The sequence below is a fragment of the Chaetodon trifascialis genome, chromosome 6, assembly GCF_039877785.1.
Source record: "Chaetodon trifascialis isolate fChaTrf1 chromosome 6, fChaTrf1.hap1, whole genome shotgun sequence".
Lineage (NCBI taxonomy): Eukaryota > Metazoa > Chordata > Actinopteri > Chaetodontiformes > Chaetodontidae > Chaetodon > Chaetodon trifascialis.
The window spans coordinates 3,487,957-3,502,252 of NC_092061.1; the positions used below are offsets into that span (position 1 = coordinate 3,487,957).

The following is a 14,296-nucleotide window of genomic DNA, read 5'->3' on the forward strand; positions in this document are numbered from 1 at the left end:
AACGCCGTGCGTAAAAAGGAGGAACAGCTCCTCCAGCAGACTGCAAACAGTCGCGCTGCTTACTTGAAAACACATGTTGATCAAGTTTTTGGTCGCAATCTCTCATAATAAAGAGAATCTCATGGAAAATCAGTAATGCCAAGAATAAATCTGGGATTTAGGGAGAAGTTTCTATTGATTATTTGTACTTTTGCGCTTATGAGGTTTCAATGGAATATTCCAAATATATTCCTCCACATTAATTTCTCTTTATTATACAGCTTGATGTTCTATGTTTATTATTATCTAGGATGATTTTGCTAATTGAGCACTTTAAGCACACTAGCATAAGTGCTGCTCTGTCAGTGTCTGTGGCCTGTGGAGGCTCAGTGTAAGTGAGCCGTACATGTCTTAGCAACTCTTTGTTTGTGTGGTGTTTAGTGCCTGCTGTGGACACAGGTGTTTTCACCTGTCCCCCACCTCCACAGGTAATGCACTCATCCTGCAGTTATCTGTCCTCTTACACAAAGGTTAGCAGGAGGCTGAACAACAGATGAATCTATGGCCCCGTACTGATCTGTGGAACATTTGATCATTATAATACCTGCAGGAACAACCGAGCAAAGACCACCATAACATTCCCCAGAAGAGTCTGGCTTTGGCGTGATGAAGTAATTTGTTTCTTTGAGGTGTGGCATGTTCTCATGGCAGCACAGCCAGGGCCTGACCCTACCTGCAGCCTACGTGCACTGACGGAGGGTAATGCCTTCACACAGCTGAGATTAAGAGCCAGGACGATGACACATCTGTCTGGCGGCTGCATCGTTCCAGCCATCCTTTGTCATCATACTGAAGGTGATAGACAGACTTCACAGGCCGTGTTGCAATCAGCGCACTGGTCACGTGTGTTTAACGGCACTGCTTTTTTCCCTCACTGAAGTTGGTAAAAGTGACGCATCGCTCAGCCACAGTGGAGTAGGGTCAGGGCAGGGTTAGGATTGTGAAAAAAGAAGGAGGGCTCAGCGCTGTGTTTTCATTAAAGTGGCATCATGGATGGATTTATCTCTAAGAGGGTGTGTTACTCAAGCTGTGGCCCAAATGTTCCAAATGAGTCTGTTGGCCTGAAAAAGAAATTCTCACAGAAGGGATTGGCCAGGAACAATAGGACAGGATCTACCTTTAATCATCAGATGCAGAATCACCATGAAGTCGATTTTATTACACAATTACGTCCTCATGATTCACGTGGACGCTGTAGTTCATCATATAAACCAGAACGACTGACGTGTCCTGACACCCCTCAGAGCAGTTCACCTGGATGTAGGTGACCCAGTGTGGGGGTCCCCAGGAAAACAAACAGCAACACGAGTGAAATGAGTGTGTGTGAACTATACGTGTGTGGGTGTGTGTGTGTGTGTGTGTGTGTGTGAGATAGCATCTAGTTACAATCTCTATCTTACACACAGGAAACCTGAGGACTGTTTGGGGCATCTTTTTACCAGCGAGCTCTGTGGGTTTAAGCCAGTACCTGGTGAAACTCCATCTCTGCTGGTTTAATATTTAAAGACTGATGAGAGTTTGGTTCCCCTTAGAGATCAGGATCGACGCGTCCCTGCGCTCCTGGTCAGCACAGCAGCACACAAACTGCCCTGAATCACACCGGAGGGATCGGACCTGCTCCCAGACCAGGTAGTCCTCAGATTATCAGGGCTTTTTAAATTCTTTTTTCTCAGTTTCGTATGTATTCTCTCTCGAAAGTGAATCTTTTCCGATTAATTCATGTGTATGTTGTGGATTGATGAGTCTTGTGGCAGCTTAGCTCATTTTTTAATTCAGAAATTCCACTTTTCAGTCATTTCAAATCACTTTATTTGGTAGAAGAACTGGCACTGTGCCCGTCTCACCCAGCGAGACGTGAGATTTGTTCTCACACAGCACCGTGAAATCAGGCAATTTGAAAAACAAAAGAGAGACACTCAAACTCTGGTATTTTCAGTTTTTCCTGTTGAGAAGCTCGTAGCTTATCGTATCTTGGAGAGGCTGGCAAACGGATTACACTCTGAGTGAATCTGCTGTGTGAGCTGCTTGACATCTGCAAACAGTTTGAGGGTTGAACCAGAGTTCATAACATTGACTGAAATATTTCATTTATATTATATAATATTTTTCAGCTCCATATTAATTAAAACATTTCATCTTTCCAGGATCTTTGTGGCTTTAAAATGATTTTAGCCTTAATTTCTCATCCAGGTGCATGTGCTCCGAAGACCAAACATAAGAGCAGCAGCAGCCAACACACAGTCACATACACGATGTATATGAACTCCTCTGGAGCTGAGAGCGGATCTTACTCGCTGACCTTCCTGGGAAAGAAAGTGGGGAGGCATCACTCTGTGGCTCCTGCAGGGAAGCAACGTGAGTATAAAACACACCAACAACAACAAACACCTGCACACTTAACACAGCTTATGATGATTTGCATGGTGGAAATGGCACCTTATGTTCACTTCTGTATCAGATATCAGATTCTAGGTTGTAGAAGCAGCTCTGAGTGATGAACAGGTGAACGTAGACGAGGTTTAAATATTTCAGCTGCTTGGCTGCCTCCGTTGTGAAGCAGCGGAGCAGTCAGTGTATCAGAGCAAACACAACACACTGTTCCTGGCTGGAGATCTGGACACAAAGGCCAGTCGGGTCCACTACAACCACACTTGCAAGCGCACATGCTAATAGACCTCCATATGCACACTTTTCTTTAGCCTAGCAGAGCAGCTGGTGTCACTTTATGCTGCAGAGGTGTTCTGTGTGGCTTTCCAGTCTTGCATGTGTGCATGTGTATTCACATGGCGTGCACGCAGAAGTCTGTGGAATCCTCTAAGATATATAAAGCCTGGCCTCGTGCCTGCAGTATGTCACTGTAAGCTCCACCATCTTCTGCCCAGATGTTTCATTACCTGAAAGCTCCTGCTCTTCTGCTGCAGCTTCTTTTCACCATTTCACCCACGTCCATCTACACTCTGTGCTATTTTAAACCTGTATGCAGCCATAGTTTGTCTTTTTGTCTGGAATCCTGGACCTACCCTGTCCTGCATTTCCTTGTACGTCTGTACTGCATGTATGAATTTGCTTTTCACAATATGCACCGTCTGCATGTTGAATTTTTCTCAGGCGCGTGGGAGACAACTAACAGGTCGACCTGCCCTGAGGACCCTGTGGCGTCCTTGCGGCCTGGACGGGTTCCAGTGGCAGCGCAGGTGCTGCAGGATTTGCCCGGAAGTGTACCGGAGCTGAAGGATGAGAGGCCCGGTCCAATAATTCACAACACACAGTTTGACCAGTACGAGGACGGCACAGGAGGTCAGACCAGTAGACCCCCCCCCCCCACACACACACACACACATAAATAGTAATATATATAATATAAATCCTCCAGGTTCAACCTCTGCCTGCTTTCAAGCTCAGACGGCAGATAACCCGAGTGCTTTTCATGCCAACTCTTCCCTGAAATTCCTGACATAATTTCTGTTTCTCCACTAAAAGGTGTTTCTGGGAGGAAAATAACAACCTGACGGCACGCCCACATTCCTGTATGAGGAAACAAAGAGGGGAGAGGGGAGAGGGGAGAGGGTGGGAACGAGGGGGAGTCATTTTCTGCAATGTGTCAATATTTTCAATAAGACTGACTGAACGGATTAACCTGAAAATGAAAATAAACAGGGACTAATTAAAAAATTAACACAGTGATCGATGTTTGGAGTGTAATATTCACAGCAGACAATAAACTGCATGCTAAGCACTCATCACAAAGATGTAAAACATGTTTTAAATCTAATAAATAAATTAAATGTAAATGCTTTCACTGAGATGTATGTGTTTTATTCAAAGACTGAAAGCGACTGCAATAAAATGATAATAAATGCTTTATAAACTGGAAAACTGACAAAAGAACGTGTTTGTGACTTTATCCAGTTATATGATTGGATTGTTTTGTTTGTTCACAAGCACACACACACACACACACGCACGCACACGCACATGCACGCACAAACACAGAGCTGGAGGAGCAATTTATCAATAAAACTATTAATAAACTAAAAGAGTTTGACATCCCTTCTTATATTTGCAGTTCTTACCAGTAAAATAAGTCTGTGAACTCCACTCATACAAACATGTTTATGATGATTTAACTGTTTATTATGAATGGGTGTGTGGTTTACTCCTAATTACGTAGCACATTCATTACATTGCAAACTCATTAGGCAGCTGAGCGGCACGTGCTCTGAGACTTCACTGCGCTCGTCAAGCTGTTTCCAACATTTGCTTCTTTGTTCAAGCTGTTGTTCATCACAAACCTCTGTGGACGAAGAGGTGGGCTGCGTTCAGACGCTGGATCGGTGCAGATCGCACAAAGAAACCCAGAGAAGAGGTCAACAGAGGTGTGTGAAGCGATGAGGGTGAACGTGTGTGTGTGTGTGTGTCGAGGGGAGGGTGGGGTGCTGATGATGATGAGGTTTAAAGACGCAGGTATACACAATCTGAGGCTGAGATTACTTCTAACTACCACTTGGACAGCGCGCCAGCTCTGAACAGCATGTTATTTCTGCAGGCTCATCAGGATCTCAGCTGTCTGAAGGCAGCGATGCAGATCAGGCGACAGAAGCTGGGAGGTCACAAGATCTCAAGATCTACATCCCCTACGAGTCAGCTGAACTGTGCATCAATCAGGTAAAATAATGAGCAGCATCACAGGAAAGCTGCACAGAACAGCGTCAGTCTTGTATCCTGCAAACTAACAGCATCAGAGCAGATAAAGATTTAATAGATAGAGTAAATAAATATGTTTCAGGCGTGTGACAAAGAGCTCTGTCCAGTTGTTCAGCGAGAGCTCGTGCAGACACACAATGAAGACACTGTCATACGCTGCGCCGGGTTCTTCCTCGCGCTCACATGGCTGCCCTGATGCTGCTGGTGTGACCCCGCGAGGCATTTGATCACAATGAGCTGCCAGGCTGCTGCTTTGTGTGTGTGCGTGAGTGTTTTTGTGTCACACCGGAACAGATAGCCGAGGACATGCAGGCAATGAAGAGACGACACCTGGAAATGGTGCAGGAGCTGGAGGAGAACTTTCAGGTCACGGCACGAGAGAACCAGGTGAGGGTGTGTGTGTGTGTGTGTGTGTGTGTGTGTGTGTGTGTGTGTGTGTGTGTGTGTGTGTGTGAGAGAGAGAGAGAGAGAGAGAAAGGGCGAGCCCTAACACGTGTCTTGCTGTGTGGTCAGGAGTGGACTGTGCAGAGGATCAGATCTCATTACCAGAACAGGCTGAACACTCTGAGGAGAATCCTGGACCTCTACCAGGAGAAGGTGGAGAAGAAGAAGGCTGACTGGGAGAGCCGAGTGGCGGTCAGTGATGTTCATTGGTCAGTCCGTCTCTCCCTCAGTGCCATCTCTTACCAGCTGGCTTATTCCCCTGCAACTCCTGCTGCTTCACCCACTCAGCCAAACTCTCTGATCTCCATTCAAGCTTTTGATTTAGTTCATCAGGCGTGCTGGCTACATGCTGCAGACCATATTGTTGAGAGATTAAGCAGCTTTATGTATTTATGCGTGTATTCCTCTCCCTGCCTGGTCCTGTTTGCTGCAGGCTTTGACAGCCCAGAGCGAGCAGCTGCAGGAGGAGCAGCAAGCTGAGAGGAGGAGGAGTAAAGAGGAGGCCCTGCAGTGGCACAGAGAGAAGGTCGGATAGGAGTCTGGCAGGCGTCAACTCTTTTGTCTTCCTCTGAACTGAAGCGCACCCCTGTGGCCACATTTGAATATAACAGGCAACCTTTTCATCACATATTATTGGACCAACTTTGTTCCTGTTTTTCTTTTAGAGCAAAATGCTGGAACTGTTCTCCAGCAGGCTGGACACCCTGCACAGCCACCAGGCCTCCAGTGAGTCCACATGTACGCACGGATATGTAACATCACTGACCTTTGCATTTAACGCCACCATTGATGCCCTGTGACTCTGAACAGCACTACGGGAGCTGCAGATGGCCAGACAGGAAGTGGGAAAGGTCCAAGAGATGTTGACTGTGTCATCACAGGAGCAGCAGGAAGCCGCTGAGGAAAGTGAAAGCTCAGAGGACAAAGAGCTTTTGGCTCAACAACAGACTGTGGTGGGTTGGAATCAGTTACCATGGCGGTGTGCTGCTGAGGTGCATGATCAAACAAACAAAGCAACCCACAAAAATCTTCTGAGCCCGAGGAACAATAACAGGCTGCGATGGATCTGATATTACCACATTTAACATGTTTGAATTACATTAACGTTCATGCATGTGTACGTAGCAAAGGTTTCAAACATCAGCAGGTAAAAACAAGTTGAGTGGACTTGTTCTGTCTGCAGGCCTGCAATGAGTCAGATCAGCCACTGGAGGGGGCTAAAGCCCGTCTGGAGGAGCTGAAAGAGAGCCTGTATCAGAGGGAGAGAGAGATCACTGAGCTGCTGGAGGCAGGGAGGAGTCCCGTCCCTCCCATCCCTCAGCCTCCCTGCAGCGTCCTGCTTCCTGCTGTCATTCACAAGGTGCTCCTCAACAACTAAACATATGTAAACAAACAACTCAATACATGTGCATCCAACTATTCTGTGTGACGTTCCCTGTTCTGCTGGTGGCAGGAAACACAGACATCACCCTCCTTTATGACTTTTCTGTACTGATGCTTTGTTTTGTTGCCCAGGCTCATGCAGTCTGCGGCACGGCGGCTGAGACCAGAGCTCTTTTGGACCAGATGATTGAGGAGAATCGGGTCGCTCTGATCGAAGCTAGAGACAAACTGGACCGTCTACAGACGGCCAAAGAGGACACTGGTGGCAGAGAGGACAAGACCGCAGACCAAGAGGGGTTAGAGATCACAGAAACAGTTTCATATTGTTTTCATTATTTTTATTGTCTGATTACAATAATCAGCCAAATAATTTCCTTCTACTTTTCAGGTTAGATGAATATGAGTCAAGTTTGTCTCAACTACAAGAAACACTGAGGGGGTACGAGGTCTCTCAGGTGGCTTTGGATTGCATCAGAACTGGAGAAAGCCCTTTAGCAAACGGTAAATAAAAATATCGACTGCAGCCAATAAATGACAATTTATGTATTTCAACAGCCATTTTACCACGTCAACATCAGTCTTGCAACAGCTGCACACATCTGTGTCTACAGTGAGTGCTCATGCATCACTACTCAACTTTCTGCCTTCCTCAGACTGCGAGGGAGCACAGAGTGTCGGTCAGCAGCTTCTCTTGCTGCAGGATCAGGTTGGTGTTTTATCACACAGGTCAAAATCTCTGGTCAGGCCTCAGAGACAGTAACCCCCCAGCTGCCCTGAAAGCACCGTACGCATCAGGCCTGCAGCTGCTATATAATGGTGAACATATTGCAGCAATTCTTCAGTGTCATAGCTGTGTGTCCTCATGCTCTTTTCTCAAGCTGAAGCAAATTAAAGAAGAGAAAAAGAAAATAATTGAGAACTACACTTCAGAGAGGACGATGAGGAAGAAGTACTACAATATGGTGGAAGACATGAAAGGTACACATCAGCATTAAATGATTCTGTATGAAAGAAGCCAGTTCCCCTCACTTTAACTCTCGCTTTTGTTGACGTCATTAAGGTTTGACGTCTTATATTTCTTTTCTGAGGTAAAATCAGAGTATTCTGCCGGATTCGACCAGTGAGCCGGGCCGAGGTGGCGCAGGGTGGAGCCATCGCGGTGGAGAAAATAGACGATTACTCGGTCGTTGTGGAGACCCCTCGCGGGCAGAGGGAGTTTCAGTTTGACAGGGTGTTCAGTGCTGAAGCCTCTCAGGACGACCTGTTTCATGACACCAGCAGGTGAGATGGACCACGTCTCCTGATCATGGATCAACACAGTTTATTCACAAATGCACTATAGTGTAGAAAGAGATCTAATTTCATCTACTTCTGATACTTTATGGTACAAATTTGTGCCAGTCAAGCCTGAAGTACAGCTACTTCAGCCACATATGCTGTCACAATCTCCACAGGCTCATCCAGTCGGCTATCGACGGCTTCAACGTCTGCATCTTCTCGTATGGCCAGACGGGCTCAGGGAAGACCTTCACCATGGTCGGGGACAAGGAACAGAAGAACCCCGGGATCATGCCGAGATCTTTTAATGCCATTTTTGATTTCATACGGGAGAACAGCACCAAATTTGACTTCAAGGTATCAGACGTATATCTTATCTAGGAGATAGGAACCACACATCTTCCCTTGTCTCCTTTTCTCCTCCTTTCTCCTTCCTCATCCTTTTTCTTCAGGTTTCAGCCTATATGCTGGAGCTGTACAACGACAGGCTGCAGGACCTCTTTGTGAGCCTGGCCGGAGAGGCCCATGCACAGCCCCAGTCCCACGGCCAGGCCAGGCGGGTGGAGATCAAGAGGAACAGAAAGGGGGTTGTGTTCGCACAAGGAGCAGAGACAAAGGAGGCTTCCAGTGCCCAGGAGCTCTACGCTCTGTTCCAGCAGGCCTGCGCCAACCGACACATCTCTGCCACCAGTGAGTTCTCTATACCGTGCCACGCCGCCCAGTTCAAACAGGGCCCTGCTAAATGGTTTGGATTAATCGTGTTAGTCACAGCCGGTGTGATGGGGCGGCAGCTAGGTACATCATTACTGGACTGAGAGCTGAGTGGCAGAACAGCCAAACTGGGAATCAGTACACTGGAGGAAGAGGAGCAACATTGTTTTATAGATGCACACAGGTCCTCAGAGTCCCTACAGGACACAGCTAACAGGGAGCGTGAGCCTCTGAGAACAGCAACAATATTAATACTGATTACAAATGCAGTTTAATGACAGTGGATACTGAGACATGAGTGGAAAACTCACTTCACTCACTCACTCACTCACTCACTCACTCACTCACTCACTCACTCACTCACTCACTTAATAATATTTTTATTCGTAATATACAAATTTATCACCTTAAATCGACAAAAGCTAAAAAATGACTAATTGATTAGTCTATCATCCCACATATAATAACTGTTTCACCATTTAAGTCATTTATCAAGAGAAAAATGCCAAATAATCTCGAGGATTTTCTGCTTTGTTTCTGTTTTATATGACTTTAACTGGATGATTTCATATTTGAAAATATCAAATACCTCTGGAAAATAAATTTCCATAAAAGCTGAAAGTCTCTGAAAAATACAAAGAACATTCAGGGTAAATGTTCAATTCCAAAGACAAAAGCCAGTTTCTGCACACACTTATCACCTCTGCACTGATTTATTGAACAAAAGGTTTGACGTTTCAGTCGCAAGGAGCTTTTTCTCAGGACATATCGATCATAATGTGGCACAGTGCTTAAATAATACAGCCCCGATAATCCACATCTGTGCTGATGTAGTCCTCTAACTATAGTTTCAGTACACACATGCTCTTATATATAATTGGGGCATGTGTATATTGTAGACTTGTGTCTTATGCTTACTTATATACAGAGGTGATAAGAGTGTGCTGCAGTTAACTTTGTAATTAGATTTTTCGGAAGGGGATTTGATTCCTTGCACCACGAAAGAGACGAAGCATGGTGTGTGCGTGTTGCTTCTATTCATTTTGTGGTGAATGTTCCCCAAGAGATGAACACGGAGAGCTCCCGCTCACACCTCATTGTCGGCATCATGGTGGAGAGCAGGAATCTGACCAATGGCAGCGTGAGCACCGGGAAGCTGAGCCTCGTGGACCTGGCAGGCAGCGAGAGAGCAGCCAAGACCGGTGCCAAAGACCACCAGCTAAAGGTTTGCTCGCAGGTTATGTTTTGATTCAGGTGATGGAGCAGCGTCAGATATTTCCTCATGGCCGGTTTGCTTCCTCTCTGCAGGAGGCCAACTCCATTAACAAGTCTCTGAGTGCTCTGGGTGATGTGATCTCAGCCTTGTCTGCTGAACTGCCCCATGTACCATACAGGAACAGCAAGCTGACTCAGGTAATGATAAAAAGCAGTTACAGCAACGACCGACATGCTGCTTGTGATTTCTGATGCGTTGTCATGATGTGATTGGTGCGTTGCATGTCTCTCAGGTGATGCAGGACTCTCTGGGTGGGAACGCCAAAACCCTCATGATCGTCAACATCTCTCCTTCAGAATGCAACCTCGACGAGACGCTCACGTCTCTCATGTAAGAGACAGAGAGAGATGAATCTTTGCATGTATATGAATGCTAACAAAGTCATAAACAGCATCTAAACCTTCCAGTTACGCAACAAGAGTGAAGGCCATAACCAACAATGTTCAGAGAAATGTGGAGAGCAAAGAGGTGGCTCAGCTGAAAGAGGTGCGTGTCACTGTCATTTACAGCTGGTGCAACAATGAATGGATCTGCATTTGGAATAAAAGAAGAAGAATTTGGTCTATCTGCTGTCTCTCTCTCTGACAGGTGATCATGAAGCTGAGGTCAGGACAGGCAGTGGAAGAAGAGGACTTCTGAACTGTTTCTAATTGTGTACAATAATGGAGTAAAGTGCTGAACTGGGATTGTTTGGAGCATTTCTTCAGCGGCCTCATAGCTCATATCTTTATGCATTGTTTAAGCTGCTTTAACTGCCTCATTCACTGAAAGTCATTTAAATATTTAATTTAGTCACATGGAGGGATGGGCAGGGTGGAAGAAGCATTCACATCCTTTACTTGAGTATTTGTACCACATTGTGAAAATACTCCACTTCAAGTAAAAGTCCTGCATTGAAAACTTTGACTATATAAGTATTATAAGTGAAATTTACTGAAGGTCTCAAAAGTTGAAATAGTCGTTATAAGAATCCCATTTTCAACTTTGTGACCATGCATTTTCCAGCTAATCCAAGAAGGTGTTTAAAGGTCCAGTATGCAGGAAGTAGTGACATCTAGTGGTGAGAGAACAGATTGCAACCAGTTGGACACACCTCACCTCACCCTCACATGTGTTGGAACATGAAAACATAAAAATTATGAAAAGCTCTCTCTGGATCCAGTGTTCAGTTTGTCCCTTCAGGGCTACTGTAAAACATGGCAGTGCAACATGGTGGACAGACAGAGGACCTGGTCCCTCTGTAGATATAAAGATCTCATTCTAAGATTGAAAATATATATATTATTACTATTATTATTTTAAAGCCATTATATGCTATAGAAAACATAACTGAATATTATATCACATTTCTGTCAGTAGATCCCTCTAAAGCCTATGAACTGGACCTTTAAATAGTCTATTTAGCTTTAAAAGTAACCCATGAAGGAACTCTTCAGTACGGAGCCCCCTAAGGGACATGGGGGAGAAAAAAATTTGATGGGTGAAAAAAAAGCCGTGTCTACAGCCAAGAACTGGTTTAATGTCTTTATATGTGAGGCCCATACCAAAATAAAACTTAATAACCTCCCATGGAGGAAGCGTATACTCCATCGTTGTGTATGTTTTCTTTCCGGTTACTGACCCGGAAGCACATTGATTTAAAAGAAAAAACTGCGAGATCTCGCAAAGGTTCGTCGTTCTTTTTTTTTTTTCACCCATCATTCACCCCCCTTAGGGGCTCCATACTTCAGTCCTTCAGTTGATCAGAAAAAATCATTAAGAAACAGCAAATCTGGAGATTTGAAGGTTTTCACAGGACATAAATCTGAAAAGTAACTAAAGCTTTCAGACAAATGAAGTGGAGCCAAAAGTACAATATTTGCCTCTGAGTAAAGTTACTTTACTCAAAGAAAGTACAAGTACCTTTGTACTTGAGTAAAACTACTCAGTTAGCAGCCTCCGCTGTGGACGGGTGACGTCACTGTAGGGGCACTGACTGGTGCATTCAGGGGATTGCGTGCAGTTCGTTAATGGGTGCAGCCTGCCAGCGTCTATAGAATGAGGCCTCCACAATACGGGGCCCCACGTGAAACTGAAGAGGCAAACAGGAAGTCAGTTGGTCATTCAGTTTGCACTCCTATTGTACGTCGGGAACGGCGGCGAGCTTGTGGCCCATTAGAGCTCGAGAGGTTAAGTCTCCACGGCCCGTGATCTGTTCCCGCACTGTTACGGGGTCACATCCCACGGCCGGGAATCGACACTCTCAAACACGCAAAGAGCCTGTCCTGTTCTGTTTTCTTTCTCCAGACGGGCAGGGGTTTACTAAAGTTACATATATCCTCATATAAGATAACTTGTTACTGATCTTATTTCTGAGTAACATGACGCTTGAAACTGGAATCACAGACGAGTACAACATGTCAGAATTTCTCATTCCAAGCATCTTATCTTTTTCATCTTATCCAGACATCTGTGGGATCTTTGAGTCTAGATCTTTGCTTACTTTAATTAACATTTAATTGCTTTTTCTTGTTTCAGAGAGCTGATTTTTTGGCTCAGTCACAGCAGAGTCGGTGCTTCACACAGAGATTGTTTGAGCCGGGGTGGCATGCCAGCGCTGACGGGGGTCAAAACTTTCTATAAGTAGACTGTCCTTTGTCTGCAGTTGGGCCCAATCTTAATTGTTCAGCATTTTTAATCCATACTGTGGGCCCCACAAGTGCTTCTCTTTGTTACGCCACATTAGAGCCACGATTTGTAGCTTTGCGTGCTGCGTTTTATTGGCTGCTTTAGATCAGAGGCCGCTCAACACACGTTCACTGTGATTTGTTATTCTTTAATGACGGCCATAGTTTAAATCGTACCGTGAGCTCTGTGGACTAGAACAAAGTGAGAGACAAAGACACGGAGAGAACATGGAGAGGGAACAGGGTTGATGAGGGGGCTGAGGTCTCTCCTCTGGGTGTGTTTTGTTAATTAATCAACACAAACCAATTTACCGCTGTAAACGGTTTGTATACACGACCACACAAAGGCAAAGTGGGAGTGATGCCTTTAATACAGCAAAGGGCTGCTCCGTCACCTCATGGCATGACACAACAGGCTGTTTGCAGTCACGTGACGTCAAATTCAGACGGAGAGCAGGAAGTGAAAACTGCAAAGGACGAGATGGAGGAAAGTTCTTACTGTGCTCATTTAAATGAAATAATGAGAGAAAGGTATAAACAGAAATTCAGAACATATGTTGGACGTCACCTGCTGTTTTTTAGTCAGTTTCTTCCTTTTTTCACTTTTCTGAAAAACAACTTTTTGTACTCAATAAAAGCTCCTCGTGGTTTCTTGGTTTGATCGATCTGAGCAGCCATAAATGACCCAAACAAGCATTTTGAGTGTGTGTTATAGTGCTTTCTTTGCAGAAAATCACTTCCTGCCCTCCATCTGCAGTTCAACAACAAAAGACAGACGTGCCGTCATCTGCAAACAATCTATTAGCTCGAAAATAAAAACAAATAGAAATATTACGAGTGCAACACAGAAGTTCAGCATTTCCTTTTTATTTTCAAGTTACATGTAAGACAAGACCTCATCATACAGAGATGTCGTGACATTCAAACTACTGTTTCACTTGACAATATTTTAGTGCTTTTATTGTTAATAAGAGACTATTGGTGCCACTTATTCTGCTATTTTAATAGGATTCTTAAATAAAAAACATCAAAATTAATTTCAAGAAAGACGAAGAGTCTACAGCCATGCAAAATGCTAATTTCAGCATGCTAACATGCTCTCAATGAAAATGCTAACATGCTAATTTAGCAGGTATGTTTACACTACATTCGCAATCTTAGTTTTTGACCTGATGATGGCGCTACATGAGAAGTCAGGGGGTGCTAAAGGGATTTTTCCTGATGGGGGCTTCAATGTGGGATCATGAATGTCTGGAAAAAATAATCCACTGAATAGTCGTTAAGTTATTCTGAGCCACGCTGTTAAAATATCTATATTAATTAAACCAGTGCAGGTTTAGGGTTCAAGGATTTCCAGTTTTCACAAAATCAGCTCAGATTGAAGGTGAGAACAGACAGAATTTCCTCTGTCAAAATGGAAAACCAGCTTACTAATATCAAACTGCACCAAATGAAGACGCCATAGCCGTGTTTCCATCTATTTTCAAGTGAATTTTGAGCAATATTTTGAAATATCACCAAAAAAAACCCAGAGAAAATGCAAATTATGGTCTTTTCCATAAGTTAGTTTGGAGCAAACAAACCAGGCCTCAGCGTAGTTTCTCTAGAAGTTGGCGGTAAGTTTTTTAGCTATGTTAGCTATGCTGTAATAAACAGAGTAGAAGAAGAAGACTGTTGAAAAGTTGAAACAACAGGAGTCGCCTGAGAGAAGAACGGAAAGAGGTCTGCAGGAATCTGTTTCGTTTTGGGCGTTCTGGCCATGTTTTCGTGCATTACAGGAACATCCAGGAAGATG

At 44.6% G+C, this 14,296-nt stretch overlaps 1 protein-coding gene across 1 annotated transcript; it reads left to right on the forward strand.

The window, feature by feature from the left end:
• Nucleotides 1-2,291: 2,291 nt before the first annotated feature.
• LOC139332124 (uncharacterized) lies at nucleotides 2,292-10,169 on the forward strand. Its single transcript, XM_070963844.1, has 17 exons — nucleotides 2,292-2,394; nucleotides 3,148-3,336; nucleotides 4,586-4,704; nucleotides 5,038-5,130; nucleotides 5,257-5,379; nucleotides 5,621-5,713; nucleotides 5,853-5,913; nucleotides 5,998-6,140; nucleotides 6,371-6,547; nucleotides 6,703-6,885; nucleotides 7,449-7,548; nucleotides 7,659-7,851; nucleotides 8,025-8,205; nucleotides 8,301-8,538; nucleotides 9,624-9,784; nucleotides 9,868-9,972; nucleotides 10,068-10,169. Exons 1-17 carry the CDS (start codon nucleotides 2,292-2,294, stop codon nucleotides 10,167-10,169), a joined length of 2,364 nt encoding a protein of 787 aa, XP_070819945.1.
• Nucleotides 10,170-14,296: the final 4,127 nt, after the last annotated feature.

What these genes read in the sequence shown, in the direction of transcription:
- LOC139332124 (XM_070963844.1), top strand. Translation starts at nt 2,292, where the DNA reads ATGTATATGAACTCCTCTGGAGCTGAGAGCGGATCTTACTCGCTGACC. An exon ending in ACTGGGAGAGCCGAGTGGCG is followed by an intron (nt 5,380 to 5,620) that starts GTCAGTGATGTT and finishes TGTTTGCTGCAG; the next exon opens with GCTTTGACAGCCCAGAGCGA. An exon ending in GGAACAGCAAGCTGACTCAG is followed by an intron (nt 9,973 to 10,067) that starts GTAATGATAAAA and finishes CATGTCTCTCAG; the next exon opens with GTGATGCAGGACTCTCTGGG.